Source organism: Abramis brama (assembly GCF_963993115.1).
Source record: "Abramis brama genome assembly, chromosome: 16".
NCBI classification, from domain to species: Eukaryota; Metazoa; Chordata; class Actinopteri; order Cypriniformes; family Leuciscidae; genus Abramis; species Abramis brama.
The window spans coordinates 13,595,780-13,621,785 of NC_139978.1; the positions used below are offsets into that span (position 1 = coordinate 13,595,780).

Consider the following 26,006-nt stretch of genomic DNA (forward strand, 5'->3'; position numbering starts at 1 on the left):
CACTAAAGATTGCTTTATTAATGATCTTCCTGATCAGTTTCAAAATCTCAGCATCCCAGATAGCTTAGAAGAACTAGATATTGCGACAGAAATTTTTAACTGTCTCTTTTCCAGCACTTTAGACACAGTTGCTCCTTTGCACTTAAAGAAGATTAAAGAAAATAGTCCAACGCCGTGGTACAACGAGCACACTCAGGCCCTTAAGAGCAGCCAGAAAAATGGAGCGCAACTGGAAGAAAACAAAACTAGAGGTATTTCGCATTTCATGGAAAGAGAGCTCGATTGCATACAGAGAGGCCTTAAAAGCTGCTAGATTTGCTTATTTTTCAAACCTATTAGAAGAAAAGAAACAAAACCCTAGGTATTTATTTGAAATAGTGGCTAAACTAACGAAAAATAAATCTTCAACCCCAGACGTTTCCAAGCAGCACAGCAGTAATGACTTTATGAACTTCTTCACTAACAAGATTGATAATATCAGGGAGAAAATTATAACTATGCAACCGTCTACTACAGTATCGCATCAGGCAGTGCATTGTAGTCTCCTTGAGGAAAAATTTGATTCATTCGTTGCTGTAGGAGAGGAAGAATTTACTAAACTCGTTAAATCATCTAAATCGACAACATGTATGTTAGATCCTATACCGACTAAGCTACTGAAAGAGATGCTTCCAAAGGTCACAGATCCTCTTCTTAATATCATTAATTCATCTTTGTCACTAGGATATGTACCGAAAACTTTTAAGCTGGCTATGATTAAACCGCTTGTTAAAAAAACGCAACTTGATCCTACAGAATTAGTCAATTACAGGCCGATCTCTAATCTACCTTTTCTGTCAAAGATACTAGAAATGGCAGTATCCTCACAACTATGTTCCTTTTTAGAAAGAAATGATATCTGTGAGGATTTTCAGTCCAGATTTAGACCGTACCATAGTACTGAGACTGCTCTCATTAGAGTCACAAATGATTTGCTCCTATCATCCGATCGTGGTTGTATCTCGCTATTAGTGTTACTCGATCTTAGCATTTGACACTATCGACCACAACATTCTTTTAAATAGACTCGAAAATTATGTTGGCAATAGTGGAATTGCATTAGCATGGTTTAAATCATACTTATCTGACCGTTATCAGTTTTTAGCAGTAAATGAAGAGATGTCTTATCGATCACAAGTTCAGTATGGCGTACCACAAGGCTCAGTACTAGGACCGTAGCTGTTCACTCTGTACATGCTACCCTTAGGAGATATCATTAGGAAGCATGGCATTAGTTTTTACTGTTATGCTGATGATACTCAGCTCTATATTTCTTCACACCCAGACGAAACTTACCAATTCACAAAATTAACGGAATGCATACTGTAGCTGATATAAAAAATTGGATGACTAGTAATTTCCTACTACTTAATTCTGGAAAAACAGTGATTCTAATTATTGGACAAAAAACTTCATAACGTAATAATCTAGAATACTGTCTAACACTTGATGGCTGCTCTGTTAAGTCTTCATCGTTGGTTAGGAACCTTGAAAGTCACGTGTCTAGTATCTGTAAAACTGCATTTTTCCATCTTAAAAATATATCTAAATTACGTCATATGCTCTCATTGACAAATGCAGAACAATTAGTTCATGCGTTCATGACATCAAGGCTAGATTATTGTAATGCTCTAATGGGTGGTTGCCCTGCACGCTTAATAAACAAATTACAGCTGGTCCAAAACGCAGCAGCTCGAGTTCTTACCAGAACCAGGAAGTATGACCATATTAGCCCTGTTCTGTCAACACTGCATTGGCTCCCTATTAAACATCGTATAAATTTTAAAATATTGCTGATTACTTACAAAGTACTAAATGGTTTAGCTCCACAGTACTTGAGCGAGCTCTTAACGCATTATAGTCCTTCACGTCTATTGCAATCTCAAAATTCCGGCCAGTTAATAATACCTAGAATATCAAAATCGACTGCTGGTGGTAGATCCTTCTCATATTTAGCACCAAAAGTTTGGAACAGTCTTCCTAACATTGTCCGGGAAGCAGGCACACTCTGTCAGTTCAAAGCTAGACTAAAAACACATCTCTTTTACCTAACATACACATAACACATTATAGACTTCTATAATTCCATATTAGGCTGCATAGATTAGGCCAGCCGGAACCAGGAACACTTCCCATAAATCCTGATGTAGTCGTTACATCATAAGAAGAACGGCGTCTACACTAATATTAGTCTCTCTGTTTATACCGAGGTTTACCGCAGTCCACCGGATCCAGGCCGTATCCAGATCTGATGAAGGACCTGCGCCTGGACGCAACGACAACGCAGTCCTGAAGTGTCAACTAGTATCCCCTCTTCCGCCGGATCCAGGCCGTATCCAGATCCGATGAAGGACCTGCGCCTGGACACGACGACAACGCAATACTGAAGTGTCAACTAGTCTCTCCATTTACCGAAGTGAGGTGGACCCCGGCCGTATCCAGATCAGATGGTGGATCTGCACCTGGACCTAACCATGACGCATCCCTGAAGTCCCAGCCTCCTCAGCCCTGTGAAGGCCTCATCGACACGACCAATCTGACTTCTGACCTGTAACGCTGCCTGGATCATAATCATACACTGTTCGCTCGTTGGTCAGAGGAGAACTGGCCCCCGACTGAGCCTGGGTTTTCCCAAGGTTTTTTCTCCATTCTGTCACCTGATGGAGTTTTGGTTCCTTGCCACTGTTGCCTTGGCTTTTGGCTTGCTTAGTTGGGGACATTTAATATTCAACAATATTATTGATCTGCCTTATTTAGGGTGGACGATGATGCAATTTTCTTCTAGAAACAAACTTTGTTATATTATTTTCATGTTATCAATGTGAAGCTGCTTTTATACAATCTGTATTGTAAAAAGCGCTATATAAATAAAGGTGACTTGACTTGACTTAAAAAGCCAAAATTAAACACATCACTTGTAGAGAATTACCGACCTGTCTCTCTCCTCAGATTTAAAAAAAAAACAAAAAAACATTGACTTCAAATATACTTCTATGTTTTCTAGGTCCTTGATTCAAATCATTTTATATTGTATTTCAAAACTATAGAAAGAAATGTGTTTAGATTTAGTCTAACAAGCATTATTATGTTTGTTTCTTCAACAGGACAATGTAGGTGTGTGTCAGCCACCTTCCCAAAATAAAATATATGTGGCAATTGACAAAAAGGTGCAGCTGAATCCTAAACTGAGGAGCCAGAATCCGATAAGCACTTCACACCTGGACCAGAGCAGCAGCTGAGCCGGAAGAGAGCATTGGTTAGTTCCCTCCTTTCTTTCAGATTTAAAAATGTAAACACTTTAATAATTTAATATATGACTAGTAATATATTCTTTTCAGTTTATAGAACCCTCATATTGAAATTGTATAGGGAATATGTCTTAAGATTTTCTCTAAGAATCACTCATTAAATCTGGTCAGTGTGACATGGCTATATGTCTGTTTCTTTAACAGGACAATGCAGGTGTGGACCAGTCACCTCCACAAAAATGCAGCGCTTGGCAATCAAAGTCAAGGACCAGCAGTTGGAGCCAGGCATCTTAATTAAAGAAAATGTGCTATTTATGTAGCATATTCATAAATATTTAATATATATGTTATATTGTGTTGATACGTTTTTATTTGAATGCATAATAAAAAATAAAATATAAACTGTGTTTTTGTTTATATATCCAGGACAACACACATTAATTAACACTAGTGTTATATGAATGTGCCACTTTAAGCCAAAATAGATTATTTTCATCTCCTGTCTCTGAGCTGATTAAATGTCAAAAAAGAAGCTCTACATGAGACAACAAAAGACAACATTGAAACAACATATATGATTCCTATTTTCTACAATTTATGGCTGAAGACAATGGTTGTATAATGCTGTACATTTATCCGCATCTGCATTCGTCTGCATCCTAAACATCATCAGATAAATGTTTGTATTAAAAACATGTTTTGTTTTTTATGACAAAAATAAACTTTAAGATTTAAGCTTAGCTTTTACTTCTTGGGTTGCCTACCCCAAGACGTTTTATACTTTACTTTCATTATTGGGCCTTTTGTAAGAGGAGCCTTTTGGAGGAGTTTATAATCATATGGGTCTCAGACACGAACACTCAGAGTCAGAGGAGAACTTTTAAAGCTACACTGTGTAATTTTTTAAGATGATTCTTAGCAAAAAACACTTTGTTCTTTCAAAAATATATGTGCTTATTAATGTGTAATTACTTGTACCAACTAATCAAGTATTCTCGTAAGCGTAGAATCTGCCATTTAGAATTCATACGAGCGAGTCGCTCGAATGGCGGCAGCCATGTTGCGCCTCCAACTTGAAAATACATTAGCCAAAGAGGGACATACCTGGAAATTCAAGCTTCGCCTTTCGCATTTTTACACTTTTGCCTGACGACAATTATTAGTTAACTCTAAGTTGTCAACACTACGGAAAAAAAGAATAATTTGTCATTACACTAAATCCTTATGCATCGCTTTCTGTCAGGACTTTTACGTGCTTTTCTCAACTCACTGAAGTGACGTCGGTGTCCGCGTTAGCAGTAACATGAGCCATCAGGCAAGTGTTATTTAAATAAACTCCTGATGTACTTACAAACTTTCCAGTGCCTCGTTTTATGAGTACAGAACCTATTTGTACTACTGTATAAGTTTGGTACCATTCTGGGCATTATTAGTGGGGTAATTTACGAGATACAAATTTGGAGCCATTATGTTTGGCTCGAGGTCACGGTGCAAAGGACCCTAGGTTGATTTTACTCCGAACCATCCCTTTAAGTTGTGGTGTTCAAGGACCTAAGAGAGGTCTGCCAATGTTTTCTAGAAGTAGTCATATTATGTGCTCGTGTGTACAGTAAAAAGCTTTGATGTTAATAAAACTCACATGTTAATGAAACTAAGTATCTTTATTGAAACATCACATGGTGTCAGAAGTGGAGCGGCGTTATCACCAAGTTTCAGCTCCCAGACGGTTTTGATTTTGGCCACCTCGAACGATGGCTGGAGTGGCGTCAGAGATTTCGCCGCTACAGGATAGCCACTAAACTGTACAAAGAAGAGGCTGAAGTTAAGGTCTGTACGCTGCTTTATTCAATGGGACAAGAAGCTAAACAAGTGTATCAAATCAGCGAGGTGGCCGGCGCCAGGGCAAAATCCTACCATAGTGAAAGAGGCAGACAGCACCGTGACTCGAAACGGAACCAGACGGAGCATGTAACTGAGTCAAGATGTAAAAGATGCGGTAGAAATCATGGAAGAGGGGAAATCTGTCCAGCAAAAAGTGCTGAGTGCCATAAATGCAGGAAAAAGGGTGATTTCGCTGCAATTTGTAGAAACCGAGAAGTCCATGATGTCAGCAAACCACAAGATGGCAGCAATGTAACGCATTTTCTGAGTGAGTTAACTCACATCAGTGACAGTTGTGGAGCATGGATGGTCACACTCCCAATTAAGGGCACAAACATAGACTTTAAAATTGATACTGGCACTGACATTTCTGAGAAAACCTTCTCTGTTTTGAAGTACAAGCCACAACTTAAAGTTGATGTGAAACTTGAGAGCCCAGGGGGTACATTGCACAGCAGAGGACAGTTCAGAGCTATGACTACCTTTAAAGATAAGCAGTATAGTTTTGAAGCAATTGTAGTGACTGGTCCTCATGTCAACAATCTCTTTGGTCATGATGCAGCAAGTGCAATGGGTTTAGTTAAAAGACTGGAAGAGCTCCAACCCATTCATTTTTTCTGAACTGGGACAAGTAAAGACAAAAAAAAACATTAAAACTCCTGAAAGAGGATGCTGTACCATACACTGCAAGACTGGTGGTGTCTGTGCCCTTGCTTCCAAAGGTCAAGAGAATGGTACAATGTGGAGTAATTGAGGAGGTCACTTATCTTACTGAGTGGTGTGCCCCTATAATGGCTGTTCCAAAGAAGACAGGGCAAATTAGAATTTGTGTTGATATAAAACAACTAAATAAGGCTGTGTAATGAGAGAAATTTGTGCTGCCAACAATTGATGACAACTAAACTAAACTAGCACATGCCCAAGTTTTTTCACTTCTTGATGCAGCTAGTGGCTTCTGGCAGCTGCCACTAGATATAGACTGTGCTAAACTAACAACGTTCATTACTCCTTTTGGAAGATATTTTTTCTGCAGGCTACCGTTCTGGATCACCAGCGCACCTGAAATCTTCCAACGGGAAATGTCGACAATCCTCAAAGACCTGGAAGGGGTTGCCATTTTCATGGACGATATTATAGTATTTAGCAACACTCCCGAAGAACACGAGCAGCGACTGCAGAGGGCTCTGGAAGCCATTGTCCAAGCTGGTTTCTAGCTGAACAAAAGCACCTGTTACGACAGAGTCAACTCAGGTACCTAGGTCATGTCATAGACAAGAGGGGCATATGCCCAAACACAGCCAAAATCGAAGCTATCACGCACCTTGAGAAGCCAAAGAACATCTTCAAACTAGGGAGAATGTTAGGAATGATTCATTACCTGGGAAGGTATGTTCCTCGTCTCTCAGAGGTTATTCAACCTCTCAACGAGTTGTTGTAATGAGATGCAGCATGCTACTGGGGAGCTGTACAGGAGGAGGCCTTTGAAAATGTAAAACGCCTAATCACAAAAGCTCCTGTGCTAGCATTCTATGATGTTAGAAAGCCCACAGTCGTCAGCGCAGATGCGAGTCTGGGGGGTGTTTTGCTGCAGGACCATGAAGGACAGCTGAAACCAGTGGCCTACTGCTCTAGGGTGCTGACCGATACTGAAAAAAGGTACGCCAAGATCAAAAAAAGAGTGCCTGGCGGCTGTGTGGTCCTGTGAAAAATTCTCAAAGTTTCTGTATGGATTAGAAAGTTTCATTCTGCAAACTGACCATAAACCACTGATTCCACTGATCAGTGCCAAGGATCTTGATTCAGTTCCGTTGAGATGTCAAAGGCTGTTGCGGATGATGCGTTACAATCCTGTTGCACAATATGTACCTGGCAAACAACTGATGGTTGCAGATACGCTTTCACGACACCCTCAGCCAACCATCTCGTCAGTGGTCTCAGAATTAGTGCAAGAAGTGGAAGCTTATGAGAAGTCAGTGGTGCATGGCCAATCTCCCCCACAAAGCTGGAATGTGAAAAGAGAGACAGATAGATTTCGAGCTACAAAAGGTGAGGCAGTACATGGCTGATGGCTGGCCCAGGTATGCAGCTAATGTCCCTCAAGCCTTGAAATCATACTACAGTGCACGCCATCACTTGTCAATTTTCCAGGACCTTGTGCTTTATGATGACAGGATCATAATTACCAAAAATATAAGGTCTGACATACTACAAAGATTGCACAGTGGTCATTGAGGCATTGTGAAATGTAGAGAAAGAGCCAGATGTTGTGTGTGGTGGCCAGGCGTAAGTAAGGAAATCCAGCAGCAAGTCAACAGCTGCAAGGACTGTCTGGAATCAAACTTCTAACCATTCCACTGCCAGACCGCCCATGGGAGAGAATCGGTGCAGATATCTGTGAAGTGAATAAGCAGCATTACTTGGTAGTCGTGGACTATTTTTCAAGATACATTGACATAGCTCATCTTAAAGACTTGTCAGTTGAAACCACTCGTGCTTGCTTAAAGAACATGTTTGCACAATGGGGCTGTACCAATATTCTCTTTACCGATAAGGGACCACAGTTTAGTGCAAGTGCTTTCAAAGACTTTTGATAGAGACTATGACTTGCAGAACATTACTTTGAGCCCTTATTATGCCCAGTCGAAATGGAGAGGCTGAGAGGGCAGTGCAAACATCTAAAAAGATTCTGAAACAGTCTGACCCATTCACAGCTTCGATGAGCTTCAGAGCCACAATCCTTCAAGGTGTAGGTGTTTATACAGGAGGTGTAGGTCCCGCACAGCTCATAATGGGTAGACAAATAAGAACTACATATCCCACGTTAGAGTCACACCTGCAACCTGAATGGCACAATCTTTGGCAAGTGAGAAAGGCTAATCAAAAGGTACTATAGACAGTATTACAACCAAAGAAACTGTGTCAGAACATTACCAGAGATTCTACCTGGAACTTCCATTGCAGTCAAGCTGGATGATAAAAGAGGGTGGATAAGATCCGGCACTATTGTCATAAAGTATGAGACACCACAGTCTTACCTTATCCAATCAGAAACTGGGGTACTTCGACGAAATCTACGATACCTGATGCCAACGGTCAGTGACAATGAACCAGCATCTGCTTCAGTTCAACGGACAAGGGACTAAAGGAAATTCACGGTCAGGATCAACTTCCGTCCACTAAGCCTAATAATGTCCCAGACATTCCAGTGCAGGATGAACAACCAGGAACTGGTCTGTCTGAGTCTGATTCCAGTCACATACAATCAGTTCACCAAAGACGAATTGTCACAACTCCAAAGAGATACAAAGATTTTGTGTGGAAAAAAAGAGAAAGAAAACAAAACATTATTTTGATGAAAACAAAGTGAATAGAAATTATGTTTCTAGTACAGTAATTTCATGGTTCAATGTTACATTATGTTAAGTAACTCATAAGGAAGGGTGATGTGGTATAAAACAGTTTAATGTTGTTATTGGTAATGTGTCACTTATCCATTAGTTGGCGACCAAGTGCTTGCTAATAGTTAAGTTGCAGTGCTCAAGGACCTAAGAGAGGTCAGCCACTGTTTCTAGGAGTAGTCACATTTTGTGCTTGTGTGTACAGTCAATAGCTTTGATGTTAATAAAGCTCACACGTTAATGAAACTAAGTATCTTTATTGAAACATCACAAGGACTGTTTTTAATGTGATAATTTGTTATAAATATAAATATGAAGATTGTGCTGTATCTAGAAGATTGTTGTATTGTACTGTATCTTCTATAAAGATGAGTATTGACATTTCGTTAATTAAAAAAAAGCACTTTAATGTTGTAAAAAAATAAAAAACAACTTAGCCTATGTTCAGTTAGATGTGTTTTGACTATACTTTTTGTAGGCTATGTTGTATAATTATATATCTAGGTAATGAAGATATATTAAAAAGCAAGACACAACTGACAAATGTCAGGGCACGGAAAACCCCTGAACTGTTAAAAGGACAATATATCGCTGCAGACATTCAACGGATTCTTTATTACGAATATAGGACTGACCTGAAGGAAAATGCTAGGCTATATCTACTATAAATGCAGGTACACTCGCTTACTTGATCTCTCACAATACTCTATAAGCTTCAATATCAATGAGAACATTTGTTTACGTTGCTAAGAGTGGTTGCTTCTGGGTTTTGTGTAGTGATACATAGAACCGTTGGGTGAAGCGTCATAGCCGTGTTGTATCCTTTTATCGTGAATAAAACACAGCCATTGACAAATCAGAATCAAAGACTGGAACTAACTGTTTTAAGCATGTTTAGGCGATAATCCATTCAGAATTTGAAGAAAACGTATGTTTTGCTGCATTGGGTAAGGCCATGGCTTGCCTTTTCAAATTATAGTGGTTTGTGAACGTAACCACTTTAATAATAGTGTTTATCCTGGGATAATATACTATATTCTATATTATAACTATATAACTATATTCTCAGAAAGCGAAGCACTGCTATATCTGCGGAGTGATTTACTCCAACTCTGAGCGAACTCTCTGCTCCTCACTACGGGGTTTCTCAGGTGCTGCTAGCAAATCACTCCGCCCAAGTAGCAGTGCTTCGCCTTCTGAGATTATAGTTCCCAGTATGTATACGGTTAGAAGATGGCTGTGTCTCATGTGACCTTGTTATTTGTACACGCTGTGACTATACAAATCACAACATGTAAATAGGAAAATGTTGGCGTTATTTTGTCACTTATTGGGAGCAGTATGCTAGCTGGAGCTGTTTACCTCCAGTCTTTGTGCTAAGCTAGGCTAGCAGTGGGTGCGTCAGACAGAGTTACGGCACGCACAGAGATGTGTAACAATATTAGCTCAAAGGGGAAATATTAATAATAATCCACAATTACTAATTATGATTAATTATTAATATTTGGGTCAGTTAATTAGATTAACTTTGAGGTAAGCTAATTAATATTACAATCAATTAATCAGTTCCAATGAACTCTTTGATTATTCATTTATTCTAAGAAAAGTGTATCTTTCATCGTCACTGAAAAATAATGATTCCTTAGCATGTACAGAAATTAGAGCATACTGTAACAAGATCAAAATCGTAAAAGGGACTTTGTATGCAAACAGAGGATCAGAAATCAAATTCATAATTGTGCACAAGTTTTATTAACTAAATCACAAACATAACTAACACTAAACAAACATAAATACATTCATACATCAATACATACATGCATAGGTAAAGGGGTGAGTGATGTGGAACCGGAAACAGGAAATAGAACTATGGAGCAAGATCTATTTCAGTATGAAAAGAACCATCAGCTGATCATTTTCAGAGCACCTCATTAAATTAATATACTGTACTTGCATGGTCAGTTGCAATCGTGGACAATTCTTGAAGTGGATGAAGAATTCGTTGATGGGTCTGTGGCACTGAAGAAGAGCATGGTGGCTTCAAGCACATGGCTGTTGTGAGTCGAAGCCTGCTGCCCTGGCCTGCTGAGGGCACGCTGGACGGCGCGGCGTCCCCAAGTGCCGAGAAGACCAGGAGTGGATCGTTGCGTCAGTGATGGTAAAGTTGCAGTTGTTTTTCGGGATTGAAGAAAAGTCTGACTCCCTTTTGGAAGTATGAAAGCATGGCAGGCATTGCTCAGGCCTGTTTGGGCCCAGGGCTGCGGTCTTAAGCCGACGATGCTAGCGAAGGGGTGTGGTGAGCTTGTGCTTCAACTGCAGTAGCCACCGTTCAATGGTGTGTTCAAGTCCTCCTGGGAAGTTTGTACGTACGAGGTGGGAAGTCGTGCTTATAACGGCATGTGAGTTCAAGTCACTTTCGTCGGAGCAAAATGAAGGAGTACTTTCTCTTAATTAATTACACAAAAATACAGTAAGGTTCTTAAACTCTTGTTCTAGAAAATGAAGAACAAAGAAATGTGCATCAGGTGTACTTTGTATTTTTATGTTTTAAATTAATTTATGAAGCCACTGCCAACACATCGTTACATGTTGCATTGTTATATTATAATACTATCATATTCTGTGTTGGCGCTTAGCTAACTGAGCTGTTAATAGAAAAGCCTGACAATATCACAGCTTTACGTATTGTGTATTCCGCCATGTTAATCACTGACACGCCCCCAACTCGTAAAGATCGGAGCTTAGAGAAAATCCCGAGCTCCCCACTGGTATTTATGACATTGTGGTGGCGTTCAAGTGCGCTCAACTCGTAAATACGATCTATACGAGATGACTTGAACGCACCACAACAAAGAGGGCATTACTCAGACGTTTTTACACCATATATTGTAGAATTAAAACACTTTATACCCCAATGTCAAAACATTTACTTGAATCAATGAACAGCACTAATAAGGCCGCAGTCTTACAGATCATTAACTAAACAAATATATTTTAGGGTTTAGTTACCCTTTAATGAAATAGATACTAGTATCTAAAAAATAAGTATAGTAACATGAAAATAGATACTAGTAGGTTTTAAGGATTAAATGTTAAAATGGCTTGCCATACTATGGAAGCTTGTTTCCGCCACATATTATTAAAAAAAGGATAAAAGTAATTGTGACTTTTTCTCTCACATTTCTGATTATTTTTCTTGCAATTGCGAGTTTATGCTATTTCACAATTATGCATTTTTTTTCTAAGAAATGTGAGTTTATGTCTCACAATTCTGACTTTATTTCTCGTAATTCCGAGTTTATAACTTGCAATAAGATACTAGTATCTAAAAAATAAGTATAGTAGCATGAAAATAGATACTAGTTGGTTTTAAGGATTAAATGTTAAAACGGAATTACCATAATAACAAATGGTAATTGTGACATTTTATCTTGAAATTCTGACTTTTTCTTGAAATTGCAAGTTTATATCGAGTTTATATATTTTGCGATTTTTACTTTATTTCTTGCAATTCACTTTTTTTCTCTGGATTGTAAAATAGAAACTCAGAATTGTAAGAAAAAAGTCAGAATTGTGAAATAAAAAGTCATACCTTTTTATTCCAAGGCAGAAACAAGCTTACATAGTGAAACGGCTTCTCGAACAAGAAATCAAATGTAGGGCAAGGCTTGATTTTGTCCATCTGGAATTGATTGGGTCGTTGGATTATTGTGGTTTGCTATTGGTGGATCTCATGTGAATGACAGGTTGTCCCGCCCTCGAGCCGGTGAACACCTCACCAGAGAACAGAAGTCAGAGAGAGGGGAAGTTATTTTGATAAAAGATTACGAGGTTGATTTTTTTTTTAATAATAATTATGTGCACGGGAAATCATTTGTAATAAATACTACAATTTTCCATAAAAATAAAATAAAAATCAAGAATTGCCCATTTTTATTTCATGGTGACAAGATCGGCGTTGACTGTTTGGTTGTTGCATGAACATCATTTCAGTTTTTAGACAGTCAGTTATTTGAGGAATGATACTTACAAAAAAGTAGGCTTACTTAATACACTATTTGGGAACTTTGCATGTAGTTTCATTGAACTATGAATCTGTTTAGCAGTGTGGCCCCATATTGTTCTGAAATATGGAAACATAATTTATTGTAAAATGGCTTGTTTATTAGCAGAAACGACATTTTTGTGGCATTTGGCAGTGCAGTTTATCAGTGGCATTAAGGTAGATTTATTGGTACTTTGTTGGTTGCTTCATGTGACAGTACAAATGTAAAGCACCCAATAAGAAAAACTAAGTGAAACCAATATTCGTTTAAAACTTTCACATTTGTATCATACGTGACAACTGTTTTGTACAGTCTATAAATTGTCACCATAGTCTATGGTGACAACGTAATCTTATTTTTATTCAGCGGCAGAACCACATCCGCTGTAAAATGTTCACTGAAGCTGCGCGAGCGTGAGGCGGAAGTGGATGCGCGTCATTGGCTGTTGAGCTGCTCTTCAGAATTGTGCTCGTGCTCGTATATTCATTCAAACGGCTGACTTCTGGAGCGCGCGCAAGAAAAGGGTTGATCTCCTTCAAGCTCAAATTCATGTTTCATCCGTTTACTGCATGAAACTGTCAACCAAATCTAAAGGTAAGAGACCATTTAAAGCGATATTCTTATCTTTAGCCAGCGCCAGCTGACAATTTCTCCTAAGCTAACCTTGTAGCAAATAAAAAAATAAGGCGGATGTATTGACCTAACGTTAATGAAGATCCTTCAGCAAATGGACGGTTGGTAATTTTTGGGCAACATTTGCTACTTTTATAATAACAAGAACAATGTTTTGTAACCTTTAGCTAAATCCAAGAGAACCGTACTATTGTGTGTTAGCACCGTGGCTACCGCAAACTATTCACAAACTAGCTAACGTTAATGTTTTGACAATTTACAAAGTCACCTTGTAAAAAACCTAAAGTTTTAGAAACCAACATATTGTTACCAACAGTGAGCTTTTGTAGCCTGACCAACCCAATTCGTCTATTTATTGCAATTAAGTGTAATAACATACATTAAAGATACTTCCTGAACTGAAAAATGTCAGTAAGCCACCAAAAATGACGCTTTTTGACACAACCTGAGCTTGAATCCAAAAAGCGCCACTGCTACTGTGTGATTATGAGCAGGACTAAGTTAACTGTTAAAGGAATAGCAGCTTATTGTCAGTGTTTCTGTTGTTTTGAAACACTCGGTTTACACAGACATATTGGTTGACATTAAAGAGACAGTTCACCCAAAAATGACAATTGTGCCACCATTAAAGTGTAGGGTGACTCAGACTATCATTCTTCGTGTGTGTTCCACAGTAAAAAAAAAAAAAAGAAAAGCCATGCAGGTTTGGAATAACATTAGGTTTAGTAAACGATGACGTATTCTCAGGTTTGAGTGAGCTATCCGTTCAGTAATTCATGTAAAACCACCATGTCATTAGATGGACATTCAACATTAGCTTGCTGGAGTGAAAGTGTAAAAGTCTTTTAAGCTGCTAGAGTTAATCTCATTGGGCTGAGTCCTGCTGGTCTGATGGGAAACAGCTCTGATTATCTCATAATAATGTTAAGTCTGGGGTCTTCGAGCTGTTCAGTTGCATTCAAATCTTGAATGTGAAAGTTCACCCAAAAATTATTTAGCTGTCATGATGTTGTTCCAAACCCATTCTACTGTCTTCTGTGGCAAAAGATGATGTTTAGCAGGGCTGTGTTTCCTAAAGCACTGTCAGCCTAAGTTGATTGTTGAAACATTGCAACCAATGGTCTCTACGATCAACTTAAGCTTACAATGCTTTTTGGAAACGCAGCCCAGAATGTCAAAAATTTTCATTTTCAATACAATAAAAGCAGGGGCGGATCTAGAAAAATATTTATGGGGTGGCGAGAGGGGGGCAGGAATTTTTGAAGGGTGGCAACATATGGCAGACGTATACTGAATTTAATCACAGTTAAATTGGCCATAACTTTTAATTTGTTGCTGCCAATAGGGATGGGTATCATTCGGTATTACTACTCTTACCAATACTCCTTAATATCGATCCGGTACGGTATTCTTATCGGTTCTTTTTGTTATATTAAAAAAAGGGGGAAAAAATAATTTAGAACACAATTAATATTGCTTTATATTTTGAAATGTAAAATAAATATCTATAGCAAAAGAAAAAGCAATGCTTTAACAAAACAAATAAAACAGGCTACGTTATGCAGAAGGGTGCAGGCTTTTGTGTTTTATATTCAGAAGACATAGGACACCAAAAACAAAGTACAAACAAAGTATACAATTAAACAAATATACAAATTATATACCCAGTGCTTTAATTTCAGTAATGTCTACTGACATTACTGTTCAGGAGTAATATGGGCTAAAAAGACATCTAATAAAGTCAGATTTAAAATAACACTGCATAGTTTATCCTATCTACAATAAATCCTGCCCTGTGCCCTGCTGCCACTGGTGAAATTTCGCGGGGGTCGCGCTGCCGTGCTGGTGATGGGTGAAACCATTGTGAGGGGGAGGGGATTCTAAATCGGCGATTTCTGTTTGAGAGGAGTTTGGTGCGGGTCTCCTTGGCCTTCAACGTGTAGGCTATGAACATAAAATATACTTAAAAAATATTATCTGATTTATAAATGGGGTGGCAAGACTGTATGCCAGGGGTGGCAGCTGCCACCCTTTGCCACCCTGTAGATCCGCCCCTGAATAAAAGTGAATGGGAACCAAGAAAAGCAGTAATCACCAACTTTCAGTGGAAAAGAGCAATATAGACGAGAGGAAAAATGATCACATTAAAGGCCCGTTCCCACTAATATATAGCCTAATAAAATAAGTAATTTGTGGTCACCAAGGCTGCATTTATTTGATCAAAATAGAGTAAAACAGTCATATTTAAAATAATATTTAATTTAAAATAACATTTTTATTTTATTTTAATATATTATAATAAAATATTTTTATACATTTTATATTTTCTTATATATTATAAAAAAAAACCTTTTTTTCAGAATTCTTTGATGAATTGAAAAATCAATGAACAGCATTTTTTTTTTTTTTACAATTTTTTACAATTTTTTTTTTTTTTTTTTACCATTCAGAATGTTGGCGTATCACCTTGGTAAGACTTATTTTAAAAACCATAAAATTCTTACTGACCCCAAACTTTTGTAATAATTTCATAGTATTACTGTTTTACTGTAGTTTTGATAAAATAAATGCAGTTTTGTTGAAGATTAGAGACTTGTTGTTCTTTCAAAAATGAACTTACAAAATTTCAACAGTTGTTCTAATTTTATGAGAATAGGAAAGTACACGGCATAGCTAGCGATAACTACACAGAGGAACGATATCATTGGAATCACTTTCTGAGCATTTTTTTCCCCAGCTGATGAATAATAAAAACATTAACAGCCAATAAAAATCCACCCGAGTTCATATGTGTGAGCTCTTTAAAACGCCAGACATCATAACTCTGCAGAGTGTGCTTATAAGTCAATTGGTGTGGATGCTAATATATTTTTCACTACATCGTGTGAACTGGCCTTAACTCTAGTCCATATGTCTTTTTGCTGACTTCAAGGATGACGAGACAGGAGTGACGTGTCTGTTCTCGGCCGGAGCGTGAGGTTGGGCAGAGGATGCTGGAGGAGGGTGATGGAGAGGTGGAGGGGATCGGAGCAGGAGAAGGGGGGCTTCAAGCAGAGGTGGAGAGGCTGACGGCGGAACTCCAGGAGGCCAATGAGGAGAAGTTACAGGCTGCACGGTACGGCCTGGCCGTTCTGGAGGAGAGTGCTGCTCTGAAGACCAAACACAGCCAGCTGGAAGAAGAACATGAAGCCCTTAAGATGGAAATGCAACAGCTCAGAGAGGTCAGTCAAGAGAAAGATATAGAAAGATGGAAAGAGTGGCAGAAGCTTGGATTTAGGTATTGAGGAATTGTTACATGAAATAAGAGCTTTTCCCCCCCAGCGATATTTATGTTATTAAATCGCAATTAATCGTTTCAGGATCCAGGCTTTGCATTTACACTGTGCCAAAATGGTTTATTGTACTAAATTAAATAATTTTTTTAATTGTTTAATTTTTAAAAATAATTTAATGAAGTTCACAACGTAATTTCGGGAGGAGTGAACCCATCTAATCTTTCAATTAACTGCCGGAGCATATGAGCAGCCGCTCACCTTGCTCTGGCATCCCTCCACCTCCCCAACTCCACCAACATAATTTAGGCATCTTGCTACCATACTCATCATCCAAGCATTAGTCCACTGGGGGGTATATCTAAGCTTGAGTTGAAGCTGCTTCCTCGAGCCCCTCCATTGCGAACAGCCAGCCAAATAAGATTAACTTTATTAGCTTAAAGATTATATGGGCAAAGGAACTCGTGAAATGATTTATGGCGTAGGTATGAGTATTTGTTGTCTAAATGGTTTAATTCTCTTAGCAGACAATAATTTGCCGCACAAAACTTTGTTGTCTACACAAACTGTGTTTATTATTGAAGCTAGTGAACTAGGGCTGGTCCGAATACCATTTTTTGAGCTTCGAAGCTTTGGTAGTAATGAACATCGAATATTCGAAGCTTCGGAGAGAGGGGGCTGAACATATTCTTCTCTCTAATAAAGGCAGGAATCTCTATGTGTCGGTATGTCCGTTTGCATTTTTATTATTTCGAGAACCGTTCATCCAATCGACTTAACAAGGGAGTGCATGCAGTGTCGCATTTGGTGCAATAAATGGACACGCGAGACGCGACACATTCAGAATTAATAAACTTTTAATAAACTACAGAACAGCGCGAGCGGGAAGCGGCGCACCTCACGTGGGCAGGGAACGGACACTGCACTAGTGATAAAACGCACACACACAGGTCTGTTAAATTAAACAATACTTGTAAGGTAGTCTAATATTTTTCTGACTAACAAATTACTGACACAGTAAAGGGTATATTTATTTAAATAAAGAAAAACGAAATTTAAATAAAGAAAAAACGAAATTTAAATAAAGAAAAATGAAATTTAAATAAAGAAAAAACGAAATTTAAATAAAGAAAGACGAAATTTAAATAAACAAAAACGAAATTATGTTAACTTAAAAACGAGATTAATTTAGATTGATAATAACGGGTAAAAAGGCTAATGCATTTTGTTTCTATTATTCTATTTTCCACAATGTCAAAAGCAACGCAGCTTAACCCAAAACACAAGCTCAGGCATGCGCGTCGGTTCTATTTCTATCATGCACGCGTTTTCCGCGTGACTCGAGCCGCGCCTGAAGCCTTGTTTATACTTTCGCCTTGCTCTGCAGCGCGAGTCTCCGCAGACTGCGCGCGCACCTCCCCAAACGGACGAGGCGTTTATACTTGACGCGCTAGCCGTTGTACTATTCTTTGAAACGATAGGGGGCGACTCGAGTAATTGTCCTCTAAACCAGGGGTGGGCAAACTACGGCCCGCGGGCCACATGCTAAACATTAAACAGTGTTAGGCTGTTTAATCCGGCCCGCCGAGTATTTAAAAAAATTGTCTTAAGATCGCATTAATTTTGCCTTTTTTCTTGCAATACTTTGCGTTATATATATATATATATATTGCGTTGCATATATTTGACAATCGGAATATCAGATATTGCATGCCATAGCTAACAAATGTAAAAAAGGAAAAATGACATAAAAGCAGATCATCGTTCATTCAGCGCTGTTGTGGCTGCGGTGTGTCACGTAACAAGCAATGACGCGTCACCATGGAAACCAAACAGACAGCAACTTAAGCGCATAGACTTGTTGCACGTTAATGTTTTTTCCTTTTTTGGAAACTCAATGAGAAAAAAAATGTTTGGTAACTGCTTGCACACCTTAGTTTTTCCTTTGATTTGTCTGCTATTTAGTTTCTTTGCTCCTCTGGATTTGTGGATGTATCCTCCCGATTCCGTTTATCGTCCGGCTTTCGACTACGCTCCCCTGTCTGCCATGTACAGAACCCGTTTTTTTTTTTATTAAATGTTCTGATCTGCCTTTGCCTTTTATGTTTTATTTTATTATTCTTAAAATAAATTTATATTCGTTTATTTCCACAAATGTATGACTTTTGGAAGTGCAAATTGCCATTCAGTTTTAATAAAGTTGAATTAACGTAACCTGTAATTTTTACTCTTCTAAGTGTACACTTGCAGATGTTTTGTTTCTAATTTACTGTTAGGCCATTAAATAATAATAAGGATAAACAATATTTAAAAAGTATAGGCTATAATTATCTAACATCTTTAAAAATTAACATCAAAACATAACATGCTAAATGGGGGATATCTAGCATAAAAAAATGTATTGTCAGAATGTCGTCTCTCAGTTGTTGAATTTCGCACAGACATTGCCACAACGTTGTCTGTTTGCTCAGCCCGATCTTATGAAAGTGCGAATACCACGAATTGTATTTGTAGTGCATAATATGTTTTCGCGTGCATATGATATGCACTTTATGGCGTGTAATAGGCAAAAAAACATTTTTGGCGTATAAATGGCACGAGAAATAAAATTTGTGGTATAGATACGCACTTTCATGAGATCGTGCTTCATAATCTGCTACTGGGCCGGCCCTCTGTCAAATTTTTAAAACCCAGTGTGGCCCTTGAGCCAAAAAGTTTGCCCACCCCTGCTCTAAACCATCAGGAATCAGCGGTGAGAAGAAGAAAGCTATACACACGTGACAATGTTTATTTTAGTACACCACTACCAATACCACACTACAAAAAGAATCGTGTAAAACCCAGTAAACCCCGAGATTATTACTCGTGACAATAAAACAAAATATATGGATATGAGATGTATACAACATAACTAAATTAACGATCTCTTACATATTTTCTAATTTCACTAACATTTTATTAAGTTTCGTGAACATTTTTATTAAACATGGGCCTTTATGTTCATTAAAAAATACTTTGTATGCTATTGTATGCTCATTTTTTTAAATGTAAGCAACTCATAAAGACGTGCAAACTGGGTGCCGGTGTGGTGAGAAGTTCGAGCTCGGCCAGATTCAGCTTGAAGTCGTTCATCTTCGGATGCGGCGCCGCGCGCGTTGTTACAAAAAATGTCGCGCACACCGCCAGACGAAATTGGGTCTTGCGAACCCAACGCGCACGACCGCCCACACCGCAATGACGTCATTTTTGCCGCGCGCACCTTCGCGCTTGTGCGGACGCGTCGAGTATAAACTAGGCTTGAGACCCGTGTCTCACGCAGGCAGAGTGCAAACTCCAACCTGTTAACATGGGAGCCGAAATAAAAACGGACACGCCACGCAGCCAGTGTGTCGCTGGCCTTATTCAAGCGCGAATGAGAACCGCTTCGCGGTCGATCCCAGGTGTCAAAAAAAAATAAAAAAAACGGATATTCGAATGTCAGATTTTTTTAAATCAAATACCAACCCACCGAACGGATATTCGAATATTCGGGTCCAGCCCTACTGAACCTGTGTTAAATGTATTCTCGATCATCTTCCTCTAGATTAATGAGCTCCTGTGAAATGCAAGGACTTTACTTCTTGCCAGATTATCAGTCAAGTCAAGTCACCTTCATTTATATAGCGCTTTTAACTAGATGAATTGTTTTAAAGCAGCTTTACAATGATAATAGGAAATTACAGTAACAGAGATTGTTTATATGTGCGTGTAGTCCTTTTTTACAAATCAACCCTCAACAAACTACTTGTCTGGCCTTAAAAAATTATAATACAGTCCACGTAGCCACGTGGTGACTCTGTACAGATAAAACGACTATGTTTTATCTGTACAGAGGTAAAGGGAAGGGAAGATTAGGTCATTTGTATTATTTAAATTGCCTTGTTTCCCCATTTATAATAATTTGCCGCACAAAACTTTGTCTACACAAACCGTGTTTATTATTGAAGCAAGTGAACCTGTGTTAAATGTAGTCTGGGTCATGTTTCCTATTACCTTGACTCTGAGTGGTTTTGTCTATTTGAGGATGAGGGCATATCACAACCTGTTCATGTTTGCATCTGAAAACAGATGAATTTGTTGAGAGAGAATTTGATTGGACACTGGAGACATAACCTTTGACATTAAAATGGGTTTTTGCTTTCCTTTTAAAAGTTGAAAAGCCTATTAATTTGTTTTACTCATGACCAACCAGTTTAGAACCACTAAGAATCATTGAACTTGTGATTTGCTTCCTGAAGTGCTTTTTTCTATAAAGGGATTTTTTGTCCAAGGAACAATCAAGCATTGAGAAGTCATGTCGTTTAGCTGTTACACAACCAGCCTGGGGACTTTTTCTTTGCCCTTCTTCTGTTGAATGATCAGAATCATCTTCATCCCTGTGTGATTCATATCCTTGTGGTGTTAAAGATAGATAGTTTGCATTCTCCTATGTTTTGTCTGGAGATAGGACACCACTTTCAGTGACCTGTTTTCCCTTCTTGTCAGTATCATTGCAGGATTTTTCAAACCAAAACTTGACATTTAAATTGAATGATAATCACATGACACATAAACAGTTCTTTGGGACCCAGGGGACTAACCAGACGTAGTCAGATATTTATACAAATGATGACAAAAAGGAAAATGGTGTAGTTTCGATGATTCATCAAGCCAAATCGAGCTTGATCGAGTGGTCTGCATGTTATTCTTTTGATAATAATCATTGAATAATCTGTGAAATAATGAATGATAAATGCCCTTTCTTTCTCTAGATTAATGAGCTCCTGTGAAATGCAAGGACTTACTTCTTGCCAGATTATCAGGTCATTTGTATTTATTTAAATTGCCTTGTTTCCCCATTTAAAAAAATCTTTTTTCCAAATGTTTTATAGGAAAATGTATAGCTATTTTCCTTAAGTTTGAAATTAAGGGGGTCTTTTGAATTTTAAAATTGAGGATATGTATTAATATGTTCCCATTTCCCAACACTACCATTTTAATAGATCATCTGTTCAGACAGATCAGTCTTCGTGGTCCATGGCCAAAGAAGAAAACAAATAGGCTTACAGCCTGGGACGAATTAGCTTTTTTTTGGCTCTCTTTGTTAACTGATTTATTACCTAAATCTGTGGCCCAAAATCCCTGCGTTTGGACTTTTACAGTTCTACAAATTTGCAGCACATTGAGGACATTATATGTGCACATGCATTATTGGCTGGCCAACTTCGGCTAACATGTCTCTCATATTTTATATGAAGTTCACATGTGGACATTGTTGACCCACTCCCTCTGGTATGAAGATTAGGCTCATGTATTTCTCTCTCTGTGTGTCTGATTAGTAGAGCATGAAATCTGCAAAGTAGGTGTGTGTGTGGTAGAGTGAGATGCCTGGAGTGAACAGATCTGGGTCTAGTGTGATGTTCTAGAGATGTAGCCTAGATGTGGTTCACATTGCAGTTGTCATTTCCGGTTTAGTCCTCTAAGATTATACTAATTAATACTTTTATTGAATCGTCTTTTTCATTCAATAGTTCATCCACAAATGAAAATTGACTGACCCGCCTCTCCTGTGCTGTTTCAAAACAATATTATTTTCTTGCTATCTTGAAACACAAAAGAAGATTTACGACAGAATGTCCAAGCAGCTTTTTTTCATACATTGAATTAAAAAAATAGTGTTGAAGCCAAAGGCCATTGGTTCTTGTGTGTTTGAGAGCTCCTGTGAAAGATGTGGAGCAGTTATTATAGTTAACTAATACTAAAACCTTAAAAAATGTAAACTGAAATAAAAGAAACTTGTTTTATTTCTGCTAGTTGTAACACTTCTCATTTTTTAGTTTAACTTGATTTACTAAAATAAATAAAACTGAAATAAAAATGTATAAAAACTATAGACATAATAGAAAATTGACAATGCACAACAAAATTACTGAAACTAATTAAAGTGAAAACAAAATATTTTAAAAATCTATAATAGTAACTCTCGATAATAAAAAAAAAACCCCCACCAATTTGCACTTACAATTATTTAGACCTGTCACGATTCCTCGATTTAAAAGTCGAGTACTCGATTTAAAAAAATCCTCGATTGCAATTTACTTGTGTTGAGTAACCGGCAAAATACTGGATGTGTCGCGTTCCACGGACTAGAATACATGAACCGCTATATTACACTGTGTTCTAAGGCTACGCGATATATTTAAAGGCACACTATGCAGTTTCTGTTTTTCTCAACAACAGAACAGCGACCCCTAGAGTCACTGTGGAGTACTTGTATTTAACGTTACTGTCGTAAATACCACTCACGCAGAGCCGTCATTTTCTTTTCCTTTACTCTTTGTCGACTCTGCCATGATTCACGTCTGAAATGCGTGCTAGTGTCTTCCATAGAGGATGCTTCATATGTTGTTGATGTATGTGACGTTGTGCCATAAAGCAAGTCGTGATTCTTGCGATTATTTGTCGGGGCGCCACCTCTCAAACCTGCATTGCTGGTTTTGCCAGCGGCGAAGCTGCTTTTGAAGCTGTTATATTAAAGGCACACTGTGAAACCTTTCAACCTTCATAATATATTTCCAAGACCCTTGTGATGGTACATCGACTTACAATAGGTTGAATGACACGTCTGCCATAGCCTGACGGGGTCTGTATCGCTTTTACTGGCACTATGTAACTTCGGGGTTCGGGTAGTAACCAGAGCACAAAAAGAAAATTCGACTGCTTTACGGCATACGTCACTTCCCCCACCACTTCGTCAAATTTGGACGTGAGAGGCCAACCAGCGTTTGTTTTCGGCTTTCGTGTGTATGTTTTTGTCATGGGGCTGTTTACACCTGGCCACTTCATGCGTTTTCTCAGATGGGATAGCTATCCGATCGTGAAAAGACCAGGTGTAAATGCCCTCCGAAATGCATTCAAGACGGATTTGAATCCGATCGCTCAAACCACTTCAGGAGGAGGTCTGTGCTGCATTCCAGACGAAACTGGACAAGTGTAAATGCATCTGGTTGTTGAAACCACATGTAAATTGTACTCCTCTCAAAAATGCTAAAAATAAAAACGTGTGAGAGCGTGTTATAGGCTATATGTTATTGCCAGATATGACGACGCTACTGGAACACGCATCACCGCAGATGAGCAACTGAGCATAGTCATCAAGAGAACGTGCAAACTATCGCAGTTTACGACAGTGCAAGTATTCCATAGCGACTCTAGGGGTCGCTGTTTGACAAAAACACAATTCCTTCACAGTGTGCCTTTAAGGTACAAATCTTGCATAGTCTGCCTTTAAAACCATTTAAAATCATAATAAAGCATAGTGCTATTGAGAAATCACAAAGGCTGCGATTCAGTGAAATAAATATATGCACTGTTTTTTTTTCCACAGAGAAGCACAACGCTTTAATTATTTGCATTAGTATTACATTACCGCAGATTACGTTAAAAGTACCTTCAGCTACGGAGCTGCTCCAGACAAACTCAGTCTCTGCATGTGCTGTTTGTTTAGGTTTCCAAGAACGCGCGTTTGGGAATGCAAAAAGTCGGACGCGGTTTGTGTTTCATAGTTGCACTCAAACTCCATCTCTGCATGCTTTGAGTTTGGGTTGCTAATAACGTTCATCTGGGAACGCAGTTTGCGCCATTTCACAAGATTTGTAACGTAACTCATTTGTAAATCTACACCAGCACTGGAGAATACGTAAATATGTTTCTAAATATCCAAATTGTTGTTCATCGCGATTTCTAAATAAAAGTTTAAACCGTCACACTGAATTTGCATGTTTTGATGTGCACATGTTCTTGCTCAAGAAATTACAGCGGCTGTTGCATTTCTATCGTATAGAAGTGACCAAATATTAAAGATTAAGTGGACATTTGAAATAAATATGGTTTGGCCAATATTAAACAAGGATTTAGTCATGCCGTAGTGTCCCCCCTTTGCAGGCATTTGTTATAATACATAGTTATATTTATACATAAGTTATGCTTATATTAGTTTAGTTTATCATTTATTTTACGTTGTCTATTTTAATAGTGTTGTTCAGTAAAACCCATGATTACTTTGAACCAATTATTATTGTTTGTTGTTAAATATTTGTATTTTAAGTCATTTTAAAGGCTCTTGTTCACTTGGATCTATTTTTATTACCACAATTGTTTTATCTGTTTACTCGATTAATCAATGGAATAATCGGTAGAATATTTGATAGCTGCAGCCCTACAATTATTGCATGTCTTCAGAACCATGGACCACTTTTGATACTTTTATGGTGCTTTTTTGTCGCTTTAGAGCTTAGTCTTATAAATCACCTTCTGTTTTTGTTGTATGGATTAGAGCTGCTGAGATATTCTAACATCTCCTTTTGTGTTTCACGCAAGGAAATCATTTTTGGGGACATCTTCATTTTCTGTCTTTTAAACAGCATGTTCTGCTCCTACACATAATGTACAGAGGTATAAATTCCCCTGCATATCTCTTACAGGCTCTCATGTACACTTCACTTCCCCCTCTTCACTCTGCCTTTCATCATTAATTATAGAGCAGCACAAGCATGTTTTCCCACATGTTCTCACATGATTCAAATTATAATGTTCAGAGAAAAGTGTGTGGCTACGCTAAGGCAACCTGTCCAGTATTGGTTCATCTGGTAACAGTTCAATTCAGTGTGAGATAGTCTGGGATATGTTTGTTACGGTTTGTCCAAGCACAAAAGCAGCTTTAGCATGAGTTAAACCCATTGTAATTACTCCCTCTGTTTGCCAGTGAAGCTGGAATGTAATTGAAAGTTTCACTTCGCCAGCTCTCAATACAGTTGCTGTTGTTTATTGGCTAGGCAAGTAAACAAATCACTCAAAATAATTGAAGGCTAACAACTTCTTAACTTTCAACAGCTCTGAAAACTCGTTTGAAGAATTTCAGACATTCACGCAAAATAGCAGAGGGCTGTAAATTGTGTCAGAGTTGCTTGTTCATTCAGTCAATAAACTAAATTGTTTTGTTTCTTCTTTTGTTGGGAACTGTCAAAAACTTTTCTAGTGTAATTCAGAGTCTTGGCTATGATGGAGATGAGAGGATTTAATTGGTGTAAATGTTTATAGGCTCTGGCAGACTCTGTGAGCAGCCATAAGCGTGCAGCTGCAGATGGGGAAAGTCGAGAAGAGAGGCTCCTGCAAGAGTCGGCCACTAAAGAGACTGCCATGGAGATTCGCATGGATGAGCTGCAGGCGGAGCTTAAACAGGCCCGCGTCATGCTGGCCAATGCCTCGGCTGAAAACGAGAGACTGTCCGGGCTCTCCACCCAGCTGAAGAAGGTACAAACACCATCATCAGTTTAAAAATGTGCCTTACTGTTCCTGACCTCATAGACACACGTCCAATAAAATGTTTATTGACTTTGTTATATGAGCTGTATAACAGGTTTCATATGCTAAGAGGCTATATTTATGTGTAATAGCATCAAACAAATGAAA

The 26,006-nt window shown here is 38.4% G+C and overlaps 1 protein-coding gene across 1 annotated transcript in view; it reads left to right on the forward strand.

The window, feature by feature from the left end:
* The first annotated feature begins 13,035 nt into the window (after window positions 1-13,035).
* LOC311065896 (protein bicaudal D homolog 2) overlaps window positions 13,036-26,006 on the forward strand; it is a 37,338-nt gene continuing 24,367 nt past the window's right edge. Inside the window, exons 1-3 of the mRNA XM_084086742.1 lie at window positions 13,036-13,206; window positions 16,178-16,466; window positions 25,635-25,847. Of these exons, the coding sequence (XP_083942868.1) occupies window positions 16,236-16,466; window positions 25,635-25,847 (444 nt within the window). The 5' untranslated portion in view covers window positions 13,036-13,206; window positions 16,178-16,235. The remainder of the gene's footprint in view (window positions 13,207-16,177; window positions 16,467-25,634; window positions 25,848-26,006) is intronic.